Source organism: Diplotaxodon limnothrissa, linkage group LG11, assembly GCF_057381915.1.
Source record: "Diplotaxodon limnothrissa isolate DT_005_m linkage group LG11, D_limnothrissa_male_GT1.1, whole genome shotgun sequence".
NCBI lineage: Eukaryota > Metazoa > Chordata > Actinopteri > Cichliformes > Cichlidae > Diplotaxodon > Diplotaxodon limnothrissa.
Genome location: NC_140606.1, coordinates 18,185,236 through 18,207,382, shown reverse-complemented (window position 1 = coordinate 18,207,382; position 22,147 = coordinate 18,185,236). Strand labels below are relative to the sequence as shown.

The 22,147-nt window shown below is 39.4% G+C and overlaps 1 protein-coding gene across 3 annotated transcripts in view; it reads right to left on the bottom strand.

Annotated features, from left to right (window-relative positions):
• LOC146622566 (F-actin-uncapping protein LRRC16A-like) overlaps positions 1-22,147 on the bottom strand; it is an 80,525-nt gene that overhangs the window by 44,430 nt on the left and 13,948 nt on the right. For all 3 annotated transcript variants that reach the window (XM_085365239.1, XM_085365238.1, XM_085365237.1), the window contains exons 3-7: positions 8,301-8,351; positions 3,390-3,449; positions 2,179-2,300; positions 1,346-1,443; positions 212-282 (exon numbers count right to left, since the gene is read on the bottom strand). In XM_085365239.1, coding sequence (XP_085221365.1) covers positions 212-282; positions 1,346-1,443; positions 2,179-2,300; positions 3,390-3,449; positions 8,301-8,351 — 402 coding nt within the window. The remainder of the gene's footprint in view (positions 1-211; positions 283-1,345; positions 1,444-2,178; positions 2,301-3,389; positions 3,450-8,300; positions 8,352-22,147) is intronic.

Sequence of the window (22,147 nt, the reverse complement as noted above, 5' to 3'; positions counted from 1 at the left end):
GGAGAGTAAAAGATTTGTTTCATGTAGGAGAAAAAGAGCAAGAGCACGAAGGCGTCAAGAAATAAGGCTCTATATATGTGTCAGTGCTGTTGGGCCTTATCAAAAGTTGTTGCATGTTTATGGATCCAGCCTACAGCGGTGAGGCTTAGATGAAGAAGAATCTGTCAATGTGATCTGTGCAACTGCACAAAAGAATATAAACAATGCTTACCCACTGCACCTCTTCTCTGTAAGGCATCCCCAACCAGTCACAAACACATCGGTACATCTGAGAAAACCCACCTACACAGAGACGGAGACCATCAAATACGAAAAGAGAAAACAGAACAAAGTAGACATGTGAAAGGAGGATTTTGGAAACGTGATTATTTGCAACACTGCACAGACCATGTAAACTTACTACAGCAGCAACACATCATTTAGAATATATAGAGAGAGCTGTTTGGAAAAGTCTTGAGCCATTCTTCATGTCCTGCTTTTGTTAAGAAAATGTAATGTAGATATATTGATATTGATTTATTGAAATCTGTGAAAACATTCATGGAAATACAGTATATAAGGCATTTAGATGCTTACCAGATAGCATTACATGATGGATAGAAATCGGATGACACATTTCTGTGTTCATGATTCCAACAATTTTTGACCAGATTTCCAACACCATTGGTTGAAATGCATCCCCAAAACATTCAAACATAACGTGTTTTACAGATTCCTGTAGACACACTCTGTTGTACCTCTCTCCTGACCTACTGTGTACACACTGAGGATGATTTAACCCTAAATCACTCAAACAGACCCGTTGCCACTGATTTTTAGTCCAGTTCTTGTGCAATTTGGCATATCTCAGCTTTTTCTCACAGTTTTCCTTCCTTAAGAATGGCTTCTTGATATCCAACCTTCCACTAAGAGATGATGAGGCTTCAGTGAACAGTAGATAGATCATCTAAAGAGCCAGATAAATCTGTCAAATCCTGTGTTAAGTTTTTTTGGGGGATATCTTCCTTTTTTCTTAAGGAAATTACATTGCTACTTCTTTTGTCCTCCACTTTTCAAGTTTACTCAGTTTTTAAGGACACACTGCACACTGTTAGATCTCACATTACTGACATACACCAAGTTAGCTCTTTAAGAATCACCTTGTTGGTCAAGAAATGCTGTTTTATGACTGTAAAACTTTTATCTTTGGCATTTTTCATAGATTTAATAACTGGAGAGACATGTGGGTTTCTGTGACAGGCTGCAAGTCTGGCTCCGTGGAAGTAAAATATAAAGAAATAACGGGTGGCTGAAGAGTTTTGCACAGTACTGTGTGCAGATGCACGCAGTAGTCACAGGTTCATACCACAGGGTCCAGGTTCAGCAGGTTTATTGTTCTCCCACAGAGTCTGCAGAGAAGAGAGCCTGTCTGGAGGCTCCATGCAAAGCTTCTTCATCACTTTACTGAGAAAAGAAGTCAAATGAAAATATATTATGAAAACTGCAGCTGGTGAGAGTTTCAAACTAACAGTTTCATTCTTTTTGAAACAAGCAATACTGAACTGCTTTTGCAAAGCCTTACTTTTCTACAGACATTTTGTAAGCAAGCGATGAGGCAGCTGTTATGCACTACATGGTACAGCAGGAATTTAAAAATAAACTATGTGATCTTAAATTAAAAAAAAACCAACTAACATCTAACTGCTTAAAATATAACAAAAGGCAGTATTAACCCTTTAATGCCTGTTGTATCTTATTTGATACACACACACACCCAGTTGTAGCAGAATTGATACAAATTAAAACTCATATGCAAATGTACATTTTTTTCTATTTGTCACAAAGTTTAATAAATACTCAATTTTCTATAAAATAGAATTTTCTGCCAGTAGCTCAGGCTTTAAAGGGTTAAATAAAATACAATCACATTTAATGATGGTCAGCCTCACGATGAGCTCAAACACTGTACTGTTCAAAGGTTATAGAAGTTTATGGTTTACGTCCATATTCATTTCTGCATTTCTATTTTTGCTTCCTGTTCAACAAATCTATGAAAGACACTCACATCTGCACTGCAATACACAGCCATACTGACGAGACAGGTGAATACTGTACATTTTACACACACACACACACACACACACACACACACACACACACACACACACACAGACAAACACACGCACACACTGAACTCACCTAGGGGGCAGACCTGGACATATCCTCTGCATACAGTTTCCTATGTGAGCCACCACCTCATTTACCTCGTCTGTGGAGGGCAACTTCAACGAAAATGAGCCGCGCTCATATTCTATGGACAGCTTAACGGACATAATCTTAATTAGTTATCACAACAATTAATGATTCCACCTTCACTGCAAGTCAATCACAAGTGCACCCATTTAGTTAAGGGGCCGACACATTTTTACTTTCTCCTTCGGTCTGGTTTAATCAGATATAACTGACTGATAATCAGTTAATGTTAGGATTCAACATTGATGTATTGTGTGTTTTTGCATGCATGTGTCTTATTCTGTTCATTTTAATCCATATTTGACTTTTTTTTTTTTTAAACACCTCCCTGGAATCTACTGAAAATAATTAAAGTGAAAAAAATGTAAAAACCCATCTATCTACGTAACAACAGTTCTATCCCACATCTCTGCATGTAATGATTTAATAGTATTAACCAAGACTGGCTGACCATTTCAGCATTCACTACAATTATGCAAATGCAGATCAGAGCCTCTTCTACCGGCCAAAATTTACATAATCTTTGCTGATACATGGGAGACCATCGGTCAAGATATTAAGAGGACTGACATCTCTCAGACGAGTGGGACAGAGGTTCAGCTCCAGGAACAGGGTGGTTAGTGCTGGATTATCATATTTTATGGATAAATCCTGCTGACTGGCAGCTTGGCACAGATGTTCCGTTCTGGTTAGCCGTGAATTAATGAGTTTCTACAGATCATACCAGCATTTAAGACGTTTTCCTGCCATAGTTTTAGATTTGTCTATTTTATTTTTTCATCCTGCTGAAGTGTCCCTAAATAGGATAAAAAGTCTTTTCACCAGATTTAGTGTATTAGTACAATATATGCTGATGATTAAAACATCATGAGCACACACAGAAACAAAACAATATTAAAACCTGACATATAAAAGTTTAGGCATGTGTGTTTATGTGCCTATTGTCTCACTGACTATTCAATGCTTCATTTTTTTAATCGTAATGCTTTAAACAGCATCTGGACAGGTTACAGATATAACACAGATGATGCACTTTAACAACAACACAAAATGGAAACACAATTTAAAGGAATAGCTGGACAGCTTCAACTTTGTTCTTACTCTTAACATGAGAATGACTGTAGTGTGAAGCTTTTTTCTTTCATATTTTTCTGTACCTGCGTTGGCTTGTTGCAAGCAATTCCCTGGATCTCCAGATAATTAAAGGAGTGTTCCACCTAAAAGAAGAGAACAGATGTCCCATTAAAATTTTAATATCATCCAATGGCATGACCTTGTACTAATGAGAAGTGACAGCGACACAGATACCGCAGATACAAGATTTTTAAATATCTGTATCGTCATCGTTCGTAAACAATACAGATTTTTTTTTTTTTTTTAATAGAGAATAATCCTATATATCAGCCAATATATTTTTTCTTCCAGACACACAAGCATAAACATTTTTATCTAAACTTCACTAAGATAGTTGTTTTTTTAAACCCACACCCTGTCTGACGCTGCTCGGATCAGCTGGGTGTTGGGCTTGTGGATTTCCAAATATGTGTGCTGCCAAAAAGGGATTTGCAAGACACCCTTCTCTGGATAAACTATGCAACTTTAACACTCAAACATCGTCAAGCTTGTTTTGCCATTCCCTATTTCACTTTATACATTTTTAATTATCATCGTTATAAATACAAACACCAATGGATTACCATATACCTGATATCGGGCAATATCGGGCTCTGAAATCCATTGGTTTAGCTTTAGTGCAGATCGTGCTGAACTACAAGTTATTACAGTCTAGTGTTACCATACTGTTGAAGAATATGCTGGTTGGTATTAAGAAGAACAATTATAACAACCGAAAAAGAAAAGAGAGAAGAAGAATATTAGGAATAAATTGGTGTAATGCGCTAACTCTAATCTAATGAGTCCTGCTTAAAAGTGTCTGTGTCACAGTTAATAAGTCAGGTTGCAGTAATTTAATCTTCCAACACCGACTCACACAGACGAACTTGTTTTAAAGTCATATTTGGTGTTACATGTTTTTCATCACAAATACTTGCATCTCAGTTTTCAGTCAAGTCCACTGGAAGTAAAATAAAACAACTACATATGACACATACTGTTCAACTTCTTGTGGCTTTTCCCTGCTTTGCACAATTTCAAATGTACTTTTTAAACTGTTTGAAATGAGTATGGCTCTCTTGCAGCTTAAACAGAACACAAAATATACTGAATCATCATTCAAAAGACAGTCTATCAAAACATTAGGGCTAGAGAAACCTAGAGCAGTCTTGCATCTGAATGTTTTATTTCTGCTTCAAGAGAGCAACTCAGAGCGACTTGCCTTCACAGGCCTTAAAAGGACAGAAACAGATTCTTTTAAATGAGATTGAAAACCTGTGCATACAAATGCCTTCTGCTTCATACCGAGTGCAGTTTTCCTCTGCTGCTTGCTTTCACACAAACACATACAGTGCCTGAGGGTAGGCCAGAGAGCAGGGCCAGACTATTCCAGGTGGGCGCTGTGTTCCTGAGGCTTGGCTCAGAGATGAGAGGAGGGAGAGGATAAGCAGACTGTCTGTCTACTGTCTGACTACAGTATGCAGTGTGTGTGTGTGTGCGCGCGCATTTGGTTTCGTAGTGCTTGTGGTTACTAAATCCACAATAAACACACAATAGCAACTCTCTCACTCAAGGTGCTGTGTAAAAACACCCCGCCCCCCAATTTATATTCAGCGCTTACTTTGATGTGAACTGACTTTTAAAGAAGAAATTAGCATAAATGACATAAATACAGCAGAAGAAATCAGCTCAGCTAATGACATGTTTCTCAAATAAAACAAAGCAACAGACTCCAGTAGCTGTTATTGTTATATAGGGAGGTTTGGTAAGTTTTAACAGGGTAGAAGGCTACCAACTGTAAGACACTAAATTAATCTTACACTAATTTTGATGCTCATTTGTTACTGCAAAGTGTTGTTTGCTACAATATGTATCCATAATGTAAAATAGGTCAATCAGTTTATTTATTTCAGCCTGTAAAAAGGTGTGGCTGTAATCTGAAAGGACTTAAATCAGTGTGGTGATGAAATCTGGGCTTCAGCCATTGGCGACGGCCAGCTCCATGCTGGGAGGTGTATGGAACCAAATGCCTGAGTAATTGCATCATTCACTCATTCGTTCACTGCCCGTCTGTCAGTCTAACGGGTCACACTGCACCTAAGTTTATCTGAAAGGTATTTATTATAACTGTTAATATTGAGGATGCTGCTGACCATTTGTATTTCAGGTTTTAATGAGATAATGGACACTGACTATGTTTTGTATATCAAAGGTATGCTCAGTGTGACCTTTTATTACATAAACTCCATTAGTTCTGACATCAAACAAAAGACAACCGAGCTGAAGAGCATACAGGTGAGGCTACAAAAATAAACAGAGACAAAAGGCAAGAAGGAAGATCTGAATGAATGTGTGTGTGAGCATGTGTGCATGCTTTTAGGAAGACACTGGCAGACAGCGAGGCCCTGGAGCTTCTCAAGAGGAGCCAAAGCATCAATCGAAGCAGCGTGCACACACACAGAAAACCACTGACAAGCACATGAGAGAGCTAGAGGGGGATTTCAGCTATAACTAAGAGGAGAAATATACAGTCTAATGTTTAACTGAGGTTTTACTTTTATACACTAAAAACACTTCAACATTAAGGCCTCGGGCTGCTTTCAGGAAAACAATACGCATGAAATCCCCATCGTACAGTTTGTGCTCCTATAGGGTTTTAAAGCATTACCACTTTTTATGCATAACTATACAAGAATCCATGCATTTACCTTTTACCATAAAATAATACAAAATCATCTGTTGTATTATTTAAAAAAAAAACAGCTTTCAACAGAAGGTGAGTACTGAGGATCCAGAGTGAGGAGAAGCTAAACTTTATTTAGGATTGATTGATCTTGGCTGTGAAACAGACTTTACATTAGAAAAGTACATTTAGGAGAAATATGGTAACAATCTTTTACTTTTTCTCTTTTTCTAGTTTTAATAACAGGCGCCAAGAAACCACCCATAACATTAGTGCATTAGTTGGCACTAGTGAATGAATAATACTAATACTACTACTATTAACAATAATAATAATAGAAATAAAGAATTTTTGATGCAAAAATTAGTCAATCACAAAATTAATCACAAAACTGTAATTTTTCCTTAAAAAAATAAATTTTAAAAAAATCTTCTGCCTGTCAGCTTAATGTAATATAAATTCATTTAAAATAAAGTCAATCCACTGAAGACAAGATACTAGTTATCCCATTGACCTTTGGCATTGTAGTGAGTGGGGGACGGAAACAGAGGTGTCAGCGTAAGAGAAACGGATGAACTAATGGATTATTGAAAAAGATTGGCAGGATAAGAGTGAGAAAAGAAATAGGGGAGGAAAGGTGATCTGTGGCTGTGATCTGGCTAACCAAAGAAAGATTGGTTTCACTACAAGAGAGAGAACTGTCTCTCAACAGAAGAAGTGTTTAAGCCAAGACAAGAAAAAAAAGGTGGAAAAAGATCCAAATGCAGGATGAGATATGGGGGCGGCTCTTTATAAAGCAGGTGTCTAATCCCTCTGGTCAAAAGACAGCAGACAGATAAAAAACAGATGCAGAACCAGCTAAATAAACAGACTTTAAACTTGTGGCTCATAACACTAGAAACTTTTCCAAAGTGGAAAATGATGTTATGTGAAAGAGTGAACTATGATGTTTTCTGTGTTCAGTCAATCAACCAACTGCACTGTCTCCAGGGCACCTTATTCACTGGAGAGCAGGAAGCTTTTTCTTTTAAAATAAGATGGTATGCAATATTGCGACTTGAGAGAAATACTGTTAAAGCTTTCCTGTCCTGTCAGGCGAGTCCAGATTTTGTAGGTGTTTTCTATATACAGTCACATCCCTGTTTGGGTTTATGACTCCAAGCTTTGGTTATGCATGTGGTCAGGCTAGAGGCTATTTTTGACAATGAGTCACTACTACTGCTGAAAACTGCTGACACTGAAAACGTGCTTAATCACTTTTTTTGTTTCATTAGCATTAGCAGCCGCAACAGCATGGATGGTACTGTATCCACCTTGTGGGTCTGTGTGTGTCATGTGTACTTGATGGCCAGAAAAGCCAGTAAACCCTTGGCCACTGGCTCACCCACTTCACACTCCTGTAATACATTCTGCTTATTTTTTTTTCTTTATCAGAATATTACAGATGCAGGATTGGACAAAACTATTTTAAACAACTTTTATTGTGCAAAAACAGCAGCACAAGTCTGCTGTTAACCTTGATAATACATGTAGTGATGGTAACAGCAGTTTTGCATGAACATCTGTGTTGTGTTATTGCACTGCTGGTTTTTATGTGGTAGTGGTGACTGTGCTTGTAAAGATGATGAGGGATATTTCAGTGCTGGTGACAGTTACCATCTGCACTGCATTATCGCACCACTGTATAAAAGGATTTGCCAGCAAGCTTTAGAACTGCTTCAGGTACACAAACTTAAAAGTATCTATTTAAATCCAAAACTGCTCCCTGTATCACCAGTGAGAGCAAATGATGGCTGAAACAGAATTGCTAACTCTGCTGTAAGGAAATATCACACACTGCTGCCTGCAACAAGCATTACAACATTAATAATGAAGAGAAAACAGTGCTACTGTGTGTAATAAAAGAGTTGCAACACACTGATCATTATTCAGACAATAAGCAGCTTGTTGTTTTGGTTTTATGGTCATGAACCTTTTGGTTCAGTCTTCATATTCTGAAATTAACCAGAAAAATGTTAATATACATTTTTTTTAAGTTTGTGTTTTTCTCTCGCAACAAACACGTAGTGAAAGAGGAGAATGAAGCCAGTTAGCAAGGAAAATCCCAGAAACCATTTCCAGAAAACTTTCCAAGAAGTTCCAAAACTTCTGAAGTGATTTCAACAGTTTAATATGATTTATTTAAATGGAAAAAATGAACCCTAAAAGTACTTTTCTAACACAATCCTACACTCTTCATTTAGTAAAGAATACTATTCTCAACTGCTCTTACCTTGGCAGGAATGCGTGCCGTCAAGAGGTAGGCTCGGTAAGATGCGAGAGCCTAGGGGAGAACAGAGACAATAATGAGTATGTTGCTGTAAATATACACTGTGAACAACAAGAACCAGGAAATGGCAAAGAACACAAAGAGCTGCTCTGGTGACTCATCAGGATGAAAAGACTTGTGACTGTGAAGCATCTCTGTGAAAAGAGTGTAACAGAAAGATTCACTGACACTTGAAACGTAGAACTAATAACATTGAAACATTTGTTAAAGTCTCTTTATCAGCTCAGCTCACTAAAGATACACATGCACTGCTGCACTAACATTCTTTAGACATTACCCGGCAGAGCTTACGCACACATTAAATGGTCTTTAATCTGCCAGCTCTCTAATACAAAGTCCTTTTGAGGCCTGAATGCACCCATGTAAGAACAGTGGTGGTAATGGTCCAGTTAATCTGCAAGGAGCAAGTGGTATTCATGTATACAGTCTCCTGCAAGCTCTACTGAGGTAGCTCCCTTATTTAAACCAAAGCAGTAAGAAGATGTCTGTATATAAGAAAAGGCAACTTTCGCGTGATGTCCCACCTCGAGTCGCCCAACAATGCCCAGAATTCATGTTTAAAAGATGGTTTAGGCAGGCAAACTTTGTGTTTGTGTTGCTTCTCCCTGCTGAATAAACTGTCTTGATCATGTGTGTTTATGATGGAACACAGCGAGGGCAGAGCTTACTTATGTTGCTGGTCTGTGAAAGGCTCAACCAGGCACATCTCTAATGCCTGGTTGAGCAACACTTTCAAGCAGACAAGCAGCTTTGAAGGGTCATTTGGCTGAATTGTTTTGATGCCTCACAAGGAGTATAATGTGGTTTTGGAGATCTTCCTCGTAATATTAACAGTGGAAAAGATGCAATTTCAGTCAGGATTACTACAGTCAAAAAAAGCTATTTATCTGCAGTCATGTTGTGGGACCACCCCCACCTTAATTTGTATATACGTACAGATGTCAAAAGTATAACACCCAAAGAACAGACAAGCCCTAAAACAGGGTTGATGTGGGTTGCAAAGCGGCTTGCAGACATATTGCACCTGAAGGCAGGCTATCCGTCCATATCCATCTTCCACTAAACCAATTCAGGGAGGAAGTTGGATGTGTAAAGTGAACAAATTTTATCATACGGGCACCACAAACAGGAGAACAAAGGTTTCAACCTTTAAGAAGTAAAAAAAGATTAACATCAAAAAGACATAATGTAACATTTTAAAGACAAAGGCATGGATCATAACACTGCTTTTTCTCCTGCCAAAAAGTATCACAGCACAGCAAAGGTTGACCTTTAAAACTTCAGAGGGACACTGCCAGCCTTTTCAAAGAAAACACCCTGCTTGGTCAGCAAAGATACACACCAGGAAGAGATATTTGTTTTACACTAATCATTTATCGGTAGAGCTGGGCGATAGAACGATAACGATATGTATCGCGATATAACTTTTACTCGATAGAGAAATTAAGCTATCGCGATAGACCTCGCCGCTCTTGTCCTGTTAAAAAAAAAAAAAAAAGGTCAGCCAATCCAAATTAAGCAGCGCAGAGCCGAACCAATCACAGCCGCAGCGTCACGTCGCGTGACTTGTTACGTACAGCACAAGTGCCAAGCCGCACGTGTGTTTGTTTGGGAAACAGCCAGCGGGTAATGGAGCCAGCGCGTAATGGAGGAAATGAGTGTGCCGACTAGAAAAATCAACCGAGCGCGACCGAAGAGAAAACAGATGATGGTTCCAATGCCGGAGAGATTGTCGAACGGAAGAGCCATAGAAGTTCCGTAGTGTGAAGGTATTTTGGCTATTTCAAGTCTGACAAAAACAGAGTAGCGTGCACTGTAAATTGTGCCGAAAGCAAGTCTGGAAATACAATAAACTGGTGCATGCGTCACACTGTGCGCCACGTTATTGTTTCTATTGAATCTAGCGCCACTTGCTGCTTTGGCATGTTCATAGCAGCGTTTTCCTTCATTTCTGCCTTTATGTGTGGACGGGATTATTTTTTAAAACGAAAACGGAAAATCTCCGTTTTCAAAAATACCCGTGTACGTGTGGACGTAGCCTCAGTCTCTGACTGGAAGCGCTAATTCGTCATTCGGCTTTTGTCAGACTAAAGTAACTGTTAAAACTGTTTGAAAAGCTAAGCTATACAACAAGGAGAGATTGAGAATTTCCTTTTAGTTCTCAGTTTATTTGATATTGACAAAGGTTAGTCAGTTTTGTCTGTTCTTCTGTAAAACAAACTAAAATTTATTTTTAGAATTAATATTTTGTTTCTAAGTGGAATTGACAATTTAGTCTGTTTTGTTTGTTCTATTTTGAAACTTAAACGCTTTAGCGGCTGCCTTTTGTGTAGTTTGCAATATTTGCCTTTATTTATCTGAAAAAGTCTCATGTTCCTTAAGTACATCTACCCTGTTGAACTTATTATGGGAAATAAATATTTAAATAAAAACAAGCTGCTGATTATTTCACATTTTACTTGTGAGCAACGGCACATTTAAATCTTACAAATATAGTTATTTGGCTTATATCGTGATAGATATCGTTATCGCCTGAAATGAAAAAAACATATCGTGATATGAAAAAATCTCATATCGCCCAGCTCTATTTATCGGCATATTACGTTCTTGATGAACTGTTAAATTGGCTAGCCTCTAAATTTTCATGATTTCTGCAGTTAGGCTCACACCGCATGGACTAAAATGCCTTAATAGCCAAAACCCCAAATCAACCTCTGGCCCCAGACCTTTGCTAAATGTCATTCCTGTGCTCTATTTACCCAAAATATGAAATCTAACATGCAGAGGGCCAAAAAAAAAATACACAACAACAAAAAACATGTTCTCCATTAAATGTGTCTGACCAAGAGTCTGAAGTCCTAATATGCTCAGTTTACTTGAAAGAAAAAAGAAAAGAAAAAAAAAAGTATATTTGTTGTTGGTTACTCAACTTCCTTCTGTCAGAGCTGAAATAGCCCAAACTGTTTATCTGTGTCATACTTACAGTTTAAATAATTTTGGTAAAGCCAATCAGATTTTTAGGGAAAAACTGCCACAAATGCCACAAGTATTGAATTAACTCAAAAACATTCACAATCTTAACATGCAGGCTACAGAGAAAGACAGCTTAGATCAGCTAAGCTTGACACACTACAAACAAAAAGAAAATGGAGGTAGCAGAAAAAAAGAGAACAGAAGTTAGAGAAAACTGATCAGAAGGTTTAGAAGCAGAAAAGCAAAGTGAAAGAATACAAACAAAACAGGAGGAGAGATAACAGGTTTCGTGAAACAATGACTGATTTGAAGGTCAGGACAGGAAGAGAGAAAACACTGAAGCAAGTCTAGAGACTGTCAAAATCTTTTTTTATAGACGTGAAAAGAGAAACAGAGGGATGAAAGGCACGGTTTAAAGGAATGACAGTGGTTCCCAGGCCTCTGTGGCTCAGCTTCACTGGCAAGGCTTTCATGGTTTGATGTGATGGAGACAGACAGGCCAGCCTGTATGGCCAAAGATAACCTCTTCTAAAGAGCACCAGTCACTGCTGCTACTCTCAAATCTCCTGTCATTGTCTCAGTATCATTTCTGCACTGTAGCACTCATTTAGATACAATGTGCCTGCAGGTGTACTAGTGATGGAATACATTTCATTTCTCCTTAAGGGGTAAATAAAGATACAAATTTTATTTAAAGATCACTTTAGTTTAATATCAACTGAGGAAAGTGTAGAGACTGTAACTGATGCAACTGAGATGGATATACATAATCCATAATTTGGGCAATAACTTTACAGTTTATATTGCAACGAGTTTGTCTAACCTTGGGAACTGTTAAAGGGGCTCTCCAGCTGCTTTACACAGTTGAGATTAGTCATCACCAGGGGCAGTATTCAACTAGTGGAAACTGCTCTAAAATGTCTTCTGTGGCTCTGGAGGGAGTTTCCAAAGTTAACAAAAATATATTCTTGTTGATGTCATTATAATTATTTTTTAGACCCAAATTAATGTCTAAAGCAGTTTCTCTCTGGGAGATTAGTATCCTGATTCTGATTAAAGGTCAACATATCTATATTTGATCATTATTTACTTTATCAATTTCTTGATTGAGTTACTGGAATAAAAGCTGTATTTTTTTTAATCTCAATTCCTTATACAGTTATATTATTATGAGCAGCGTCTTCTTGCAAATGGTCATTACAAAGAACTCACTGACTGTGAGTAGAGTAGAGTAACCATGTGACTGAGGTTTCGTCTTACATGTCCGGTCTTTGTAAATTGTAAATTTAAAGAACTGTAAATAATCCAGTACTTAAATTAAATCAATTAAAGTAATGCAGGTCAGTCACATACTTTGAAAAGGATAAATTCAGCACCCCTTATAACAAATTCAAAGTGTTTCACAAACTTTAAGCTGCCACGGCCTCTTCAATTTTTCCTTTAGCTTTCCTTCCTGCCATCCTCCTCCTGTCAACCTCCTGGACTTCCGGAGGTGCAGAGAAGTACACACCCCCATCACCATCAACGGCGCTGCTGTGGAGAGAGTGAGCAGCTTCCGGTTCCTTGGAGTACATCTGGCTGAGGATCTTACGTGGTCAGTACACACAAACAAAACAGTGAAGAAGGCGCAGCAGCGCCTCTTCTTTCTCAGGAGACTGAAAAGATTCGGCATGAGCCCCCGCATCCTCAGGACCTTCTATCGCTGTGCCATTGAGAGCATCCTCACTGGATGCATCACCACCTGGTATGGCAACAGCACCGCCTACAACTGCAAAGCTCTCCAGCGAGTAGTGCGGTGCTCTGAACGGATAATTGGAGGTGAGCTTCCCTCCCTCCAAGACATCTACAGGAAGCGGTGCCTGAGGAAAGCGGGGAGGATCATCAAGGACTCCAGTCACCCCAGCCATAAACTGTTCAGACTGCTTCCATCAGGAAGGAGGTTCTGCAGCATCCGGTCCCGTACCAGCAGACTGAGAGACAGCTTTTTCCATCAGGCCATCAGACTGCTGAACACGTCATAGACACCTCAGCTTCACTACTGGAACTTCAACATTATGCACTCCACACTGTATATAAATGCCACTTGTTTTGCACATATTCAACTCTGTATATTTTATATATTTTATTATTATTATTATTATTATTTTATTTTATTTTTTTACTATTTAATTTGTAAAAATGTGTATACACACACACACACACACACACACACACACACACACACGTAGGAAAATATTTAGTATACACATCCAGAAATGCATACACTATTATATATTGTACATATATTTATTAGTTTCAGGTTGGCCATTCTTGTATTTTGCTCGTTTGTGTTGTTGTGTTTGCACATCTCTGTTGCTTGTGGGGCTCGCACACAAGAATTTCACTCGCATGTGCTGTGCCAGTGTGCCTGCACATGTGATGTGACAATAAAAAGTGATTTGATTTGATTTGATTTGCATGATCGCCCCTCGGCACTCTCTCAGCGCACCACTCTCTCCATCTGCACTTTAAAGTGGACAAAGGCACAACGACCCATGACCCCCCCCCCCTCTGCAATGTCCCCTCTACCTCTCTCTGTCTTTGCTATCTGTCTTAAGTGGATTTAAGCCTTGAGCCTTCCCATCAGCCAGTGATTTCACAGCGACCACCATCGTGCGTTCAGCTCTACTCAGCCAACCAGATGGCAGCAGCATTGAAGCATGTCTGCAAGACCAGAGAGAGCATCTGCTATTGCACACACCCTCTCTCTCTCTCACTGTAATACACATAGAGACACACTAGCATTCACACACATCCTGGTGGCTCACATGCAAGATAACTGCCACAAGCTCTAAAGCACCATTTGTCTTCTTGGCCTGAAATACATATCACCGGCAGACAGACACACATACGCACACATATACACAAACATCTGACACAGAGCTATAGATACAAATCATTTTTGCTTCGTGCACATGTAAAGAAAAACCAAAAAACAAACAAAAAAAAATTTGCAGTTAAAGCACAAAGAAGTACAGGCCAAGAAGACCTCGAACCACTTTTAAAAGATTAGCAATAAATCAAGATCGGAAAAGTGTAAAACTGTGCGTGTGTGTGTGTGCGTGCGTGTGTGTGTGCGTGTGTGTGTGTGTGTGTGTTGTGTAGTCCATTCATACTTTTATCATTTGTAGATTATTTTTTGGCTGTCAAATTGTCAACACCCCCCTCCCGTCTCCCGCCCGCCAACCCATTTATCCACTCAAACACACTTTGCGTTGCTACGGCAACTGCTGCCCCATACTGCAAACACACATTTGTGAATACACTAATAGACGCACGCACATGAAAGCCGTACACTGCGGTGCCAAGTCTTGCCTGAGAATGTCAATGAGTTTTCTCACCCTTAAAACAACTCTCAGTCTGGCCTACAGTTAGCCTGAATCTCTGTAGGAACCGGAGCCACACAGAGCAGCGTTTCATCTGCGGCCATTCAGCTGTGGCAGCACTCAACCACAGGAAATCTTCCCCCCACCAAAAAATGCTTTATTCATCCATCATGTCTTGGGGTGCATTCACACTCAGTTGTAGCCATCAATCACACAGTGTCAAATGTATTCCTTTGGTTTGTTCTGGGTGAGAGAAATGTCCAGAATTAAAACTAAAAACAAAATAAAAAAAGCAACAACATTTGTGGCACTGTCAAAGATACTTATGTGTCCCAGAGCAGAGAAATCAACCCAGAGTGGCAGTGCCAAGAACTGAAGTGGTGACTTGCTCCAAGAGAGAGTCAATACACCTAAGAATAAGACCCCTAAGCTAAAAACAGAATGAGTCACTTCAGCTAATTCACCTCTTAAAATGTATTCACCCTTTTACACTTCAAAAGGGCCTAAAGATAAGAGCATGGCCACTTTGACTCACAGGTTGATCCACTGGTGGCGTATCTGATGTCCTGGTGTTGGTGTTGTTCCTGCATCATCATAATAATCTATCTATAGATATATAAAATGCTTTTGTTTATATAAACCTCTCTTCCGGAACAAATAGTAGGCATTTTAAAATGTTTTCCTTATCCAACAAATATACCACCAAGCTAGGTTTGTCCGTTAGCCACATTTTGGTTACTTGTGTTTAGCTTACTTCTTAGCTAATGCTAACTGAATACTCAGACAGTAGTCAACTGCAATGCTGATCCTGGATGAACATCATTATTATGAGGTTGTAGGAACAACACCAGTGTGGGGATAAGAGGTCATGTGAGTTCCTGTAGCCAGCAGTTGTCTGTTAGGGTTCACTTGTGCTAAATGGAGTCATGAAGTTAGACATTGTGTGCTGCCTCCTCTAGCATTTTCAGTGCAGCTATCTGCCAGATAATATGGCTTGCTGTATGGCTGGTTGTACTAACAGACCATCCAAGAAGTCTGCTCTCAGGCCTTAGTACTAATTAGCAGGTATTTATGTCCACGTAATAGACCCATAGAGCCTGTGGGTACAGCTTCTGATCAAGCATGCTGGTATTAGCTTGAAACTCTACCCTCCAAAGCCAAAATTAAGCCTATCATTTTTTCTCTTGGACAAATTATGACTCACCAGAAATTTTGGCAGCAGGGAGGTAAAGTGTTTAACTAATTGTTTCATTCATTTCATGCTGAAGCCAAAATATGTTCAGTCAGTGGATAGCGCACAGCCAGCACAACATCCCCTCAGTCCACTGCTGACACAGACTCTTTATTGCATAACTAATGCCAGACATGTCCTTCACTATGTCTAACATTAACGAGTCATGATGTTGGCTGCAAACTGTCAACACAGCACAATAAAAGAGTATTTTTTTAAGTCTATGCACCACAAAAAGTAAAGAGGGGAGAGAGACAGAGAGAAAGAGCAGCATTGAGACAGAGAGGGAGACTGTGGGTGAAGGCGAGCGAGGGCGGTGGTAGACCAAACCCAGTGAAATAACTTAATAGAGCTTAAGTGCTATTTTGCTGATAAGAAGCCATGATGTAAATACAATCACAGGAGAAGACATTTAATGAAGGGAAGTGTTGCAAAGCTGTTTTATCTCTGTCAAAACAAATGCTGCTGTGATGACCCTCTCAGCTGTTAGTACACTGAAATCCATCAGCTCTCCGTGGAGCCAATGCAGTGAATTTCTCTCATTCCCTCTCTTTTATTCCATAATCTCTTAATGTGCCCATACTTCTGTGGCCTCATTGTGCCTCACTGTATTTTAAATACTATGCACAAATGTGAGACTTGTATGCTCGTCTTTATGCCGTGGAATGTATGAATATTAAAAAAGAAAAAAATAATCGTGGCACAGAAAAACCCAAGAAGGAGAATGCTCAGGTTATTTTTCCTTCTTGTTCAGCCTTTATCTCAAACTGAATGCCATCATAAAGCAATATACAGAGGAAAAACTGTTGCAACCTGAAATTCATTGTTTTGGTACCTCCTCTCTTGTATGTACAGCACATATAATTGCTCATGCTACTGTCTGTGTGCACATATATATGTGGCGAGTATGTAAAGAGAAGGCATACCAATAGACTCAAACCACTGTCTGCTCGTATCTTGGAGCGATCAGGGATGGTGTAATTCAGTGTAAGAGATGGGCTGATGATCACTGGCCCGGAGCAGCTATTATAAAAAGGAAAATACTACAATATAATCAGTAAGGCAGATACCTTCATGTGTGCCACGTCTACTTCATACATAATCCGAGCGGGTCGGGTCGCCAGGGTTTTTGGATTCATTGCGTCAATAGTATAGAAGTGGATTTAAATAGATCAGTGAATACTCAATAGCATGGTGCGCCACCCTTTTTATTTTTAATGAAAAAGACAATTATAATAATAATATAGTCATTTATTATTATAGTCGCTTATCCAACGCTCCTTGAATTCAATTTGTTTTTATTTACTGCCTTAAAAAAATTAACGCAATACTGTGGCTCATGGATCCAATATTATTACACTTGTGAGCCATAACAGAAGAGCCACCTGCCTAATATTATGTAGGTAAACATGGGCAAAGGACATCTGCCCTTTGGAATCTGGGACAGTGATGGTGGCAGAGGACCAAGTTTGGTCCTGTAATTTGAGGAATCGGGACTTGATGTATCAGACTTGTTCCTGTGCATCATTTGGATGTTCAATTAGATAAAAATCTGGAAAGTTTGAAGCCTAAGCCTTTCGCTCTATAGTGCTTCCTTCAACCATGACAATTTCTTGATTGATTCTTTCTCTATTATGGTTTGTTCAGTCTGTCTGCATTTTTGTAACGTGACTTTAATGTAAGGTCATTACAGCACTAAAATACTAAAACTGTGCTGCGATAGCAGCTGGTTGGTTGTCAGCTGGCTTATAAAATTAAAATTAAATTTAACAAAGAAAAAAAATTCTCATTTTACACTTATTTGCAAAGTTTTTGTTTCAGAGACTGTCCTGAAATGTAATCCCACATGGATCAAATTTTTTAGGTCTGAAAGACAAAACCGGGATAACACTAATTACAGATCACTGTCAAGGAGCCATTCTTAAGGAAGGGAAACAAGGAGAAGAGGTGCAGGTATACCAAATTACAAAAAAACTGGACTGAAAGATAAGTGGCAACAAGACTGATGGAGTGATGAACCCAAAATTTAAATTTTTGGTTAAAATTAGCTGTTAGTATGTACAAGAGGAGGTCAGGAGAGAGGTATAACAACTAGTGTCTACAGCCATTGTGGAAATTCTGTCATGGCTTGGGGCTGCACTTCAGCCTGCAGTGTTGGGGAACTTGTCAAAAATTTGATGGCATTAGGAACTCATTAGAGTACCTTTAGACTTTGATCAAGAATGCAATACCATTTGGAAAGTGTCTGATTGGCATGGTTTCATTCGTCAGCATGACAATGATCTCAAACACACTGCCACTCAGTGGAACACCATAAGCATTAACATAACCATTGACCTCCCTAAAGCTTGGAACTTAACATTATGGAAGCAGAATGGAAGAAAAGGCAGCCAATACTCAATGAAGAACTTTGAATGTCCCTATAAAAGCCTGGAGAACTATTCCTGAAGACGAGTTACAGAAAGGTTGTCTAAGAGAGCTCATGTCGTGTTAAAGTATAAAAGTTGCTAAACTAAATGTTGACTTTCAACCTGCTTTTGCCTTAAACACTGTATTTATATGTTTGTTTGCACATTTTGATAAATCCCTTCACTTATATATTTTAAAGCATCCACAAAGCAAACAGATAATTTTCGTCAGCAGAGGAAACGCGCTCTTCTGTGTTCCTGCCATATGCCTGCAGTGGGAAAAGCCTCTGGTGCCAAAGATAACCCCTTATCTCCACTGATAGAGTAGGAAGACTCAGTCGGACTAACACAGAAGTAATCACCGGTGGGATTTGCGTAGAGGTCGAGTTGAACCTAAATTGGCTCCAGAAAAGGCTCCCCTAACCATTCTATATTCAGGCAGAGAAATCATTTATTTTATATTGATTCTCCACAGCTAAGATAAGCTGCTGACGGTGCAGCTGAGGTCTGCTCTTCTAACGTCTGCAGACTCACGCTATGCCAAAACCACAGCACAACGCCAGTATGTAGTACCTTTTCCTAGTACAGCATTGGTTATAAAATAGGTGACATGATTATGTACAGTTTGGTCTTCTGTCTGCAACCCCAGTTGAGAAAAATAACACTGCCTGTGTACATCTAAATAAACCTTAGAACTGCTGTAATTTTGCAAAAGGTAGCAGCAGCCAGATAAGCAAAGACATCAGTATCTTTATGCTCACTTATATAATTTAGGGAAGCATGCCAAACACTGCACAATAATAATGGAGACAGCTCAAATGGCTAATAATGCACCGTGTTCTGATTATGAATGAAACCATCCTGCAGTGCATATCCCTCCCACACTACACCAGCAGCCATGAAGAGAACTGAACGAGAGACATAAATTTTCTTTTATCACTGCCTGTTCATCATTCTGCGTTTTACTGCTGGAGAGATGAGCGCAGTGAGGAACAAAGGTGGCTGACAGTGCTACTTCCCTGAACAGATTTGATTGGCTGGTCTCGTCAGACCACAGCTGCAATGAGCCGAGGCATCAATAACTGTGGAGTCTGATTATGTTACATTTCAAGCTTTATTCTATTTTCAGTGTTACTGCTGATTTTTTTTTTCTTTTAGTCAGACAAGAAGCTGTCAGCATATATGCACAAGGTCTTAAATAATGAATAGAAGACCATGTAAGCTTGAGCAATGGAAATGTATCACAGCACACATCACAGCAAAAAAGAAAATCCATGCAGCAGTTGACATATTAGTCTCCAGACTAAACCCAAAAAAGCATTTTTGCATATTGAATCAGGCACCATAGATCACTTCTGTGTGCAGCTTCTGTCCCTAACAAGTTTAAAATGCTGCTAACCTGCTAACACAACATATCTGAGACTGATCAAGCACTCAAAGGGCCAGGCACAGGGATTAAATGACTATGCTTTCAGATTAGGATTATACTCTAATTTCCAGGTCCAGGATATGTATCATGGTTTTATAGCTTAACACATGGGAATAACACGGGTCACCCCTTAGAGCAGTGCCACAGCCTGCACACCATCCTCTATGAGCTGTGTCCGTGTTTAGGTTACAGAGATAAGGAGGAACCACAGGGGCTCATTCATTCATCAGCATGCCAGCCAGACACAATGAGGAGGTTGGGTGTGTGTGTGTGTGTGTGTGTGTGTGTGTGTGTGTGTGTGTGTGTGTGTGTGTGTGTGTGTGTGTGTGTGTGTGTAGCTATTTGATTGTGAGCCAGTTTGTGGGCAAATCGGATATCACTGTAGACCACTGAGATTAAAGAGTGAGACAGTGAATCACATGAAAAAAAAGAGAGAGCAGAGGAGGTGAGAGTGCCATTTTTACAACCAAGGTAACAAAAAAAAATCAGAGTGGAAACCCTCTAACAGGAATACAGTAAGGACCGACACAGACAAAGGCAGAGCAATCAAAGGGAGGAGGGAGGGGGGTTGGCATTACCCGTGGTTTCCCTCTGGAGCGACAAGATAACATCAGCTGGTAGTAATAACACACGCAAACTCAGCGCTGGGCACTAGGCTTAAGCTGTATCACAGTATTAGGGGATACCAGGTTAGAAATCCAGACAGCATCAGTAAATATATTACACAAAAAAAAGGAAGAAAGAAAAACAGATGTGGCTCTTTCTATGAAACCATTAAACAGGTGATGTATTGAGGTCACATATTGCTGTGCACTGCACGAAAACATCAGAAGGAAGTGTATACCAGCGAAATATGGCAACTGCAAGCATTAAACAAAGTCTTAATAGTGTTACTGTCATTCACAAAGGTCAGCCAACCAACTGAGTGTTTGTTATTGATTGAGCCAGTGCATAAAATATGTGGTTCAACCGGTCTGTGGGTTACTCTTGCTTGTACTTCTGCTGGTCCATCAGCCAGCGGCACAGGAGAGCGAACTTCTAACATCCACAGAGCTGAAGTGAAACTGAGTGTTAAACAATGAAGTGTCCACTGCAGTCACAGCCTGTAATTTTCATATTGTACATTTATTGATTTTTTTCATGCTTCTTCCATTTCTTGTGAACTCTGCTGTTGTTCACTTCCCTTTTCCAGCCCACTTGCCAACCAATCAGCATCCGACCGGCATCATCTGCATTCAGCGAAATGTAGTTGGGATTCTGGAGGAATGTACTGGACCAACATTTGCGGTGGATAAAAACCCTCATCTGTTCACTGACCAAATATAAACACATAGGCAGGCAGACACATTTGAGGGACCATAAAATGCGATTAAGAAGGCACCACTAATGTGTGAGGGTCGAGTACTCCAAAGGTCAAAGACTGGAGGATCATTCCTAGCCAATAATTTCCTAACTGAAAAAGTATCTAGTGGCTTTAATCATGCCTTACAAATTATACTAATCAGCTAATCTAAAATTAACAAAAACACTCATTATGCCCAACATTAGCAATGCTAGCTGTTACCAGCAGCCTTCTATGCAAGTCCTTATAGTGGTAGGTGACTACCAGTGAGGGCAGCAAAGATTTATTGTTTCATATACAAATCCCTCACATCCATAGCTACCATTACCATGACAGCAACAGTACCTTAATGGGACCGTCCCTTTAAAGAAAAATGGAAATTGGTCATAGCTAAGACGGGACAGTACTATAACGGCCATAAGCAGGACTTCCAATTTAAGATCTTTTAGACATTTTGTGAAATATGCTTTTCTGTTTTATAGGAACACAACAAAAAAACAAAAAAACAAAACAAAACAAAACATATTTTTAACATTCATGAAAACAGCCAACAGCTAATGAGCTTAGTTTAGCATAAAGACTTGAGAAAGGTGACACAACTAGCCTGACGCTGTTCAATGGTAATACAATCTGTTTATCAGCACCTTGAAAGCTCATTAATTATACAGCTTGTTCTCGATTCCCATCTTCGTCCTGCGGTAATTGGCTTCCAACTCCGGAATACACTGGGAGTTGAGCATTAACACAAACGGATACATGTGACTTCATACAAGGACCAAAAATCACTGAATAAAAGGGGTGCAATTGTCTCCTATATGAGATTCAAGCCCACCATTAATTCATTAAGTAATGATCGTTGGAACTGCATTTAGTCTATAGCAGGCCACAATAAAAATAATAATGCAACCTGAACTGCAATGAGATTATAAAAACCAACCATGCAGCAAAAGCTTTCAGAAGTCACTGCAGTCATTTTGCATGTGTGAAAATGTCTGTGACACAGCAAAGTGTCCAATATGATGTGCCCGTTTGGGGTTTCCAT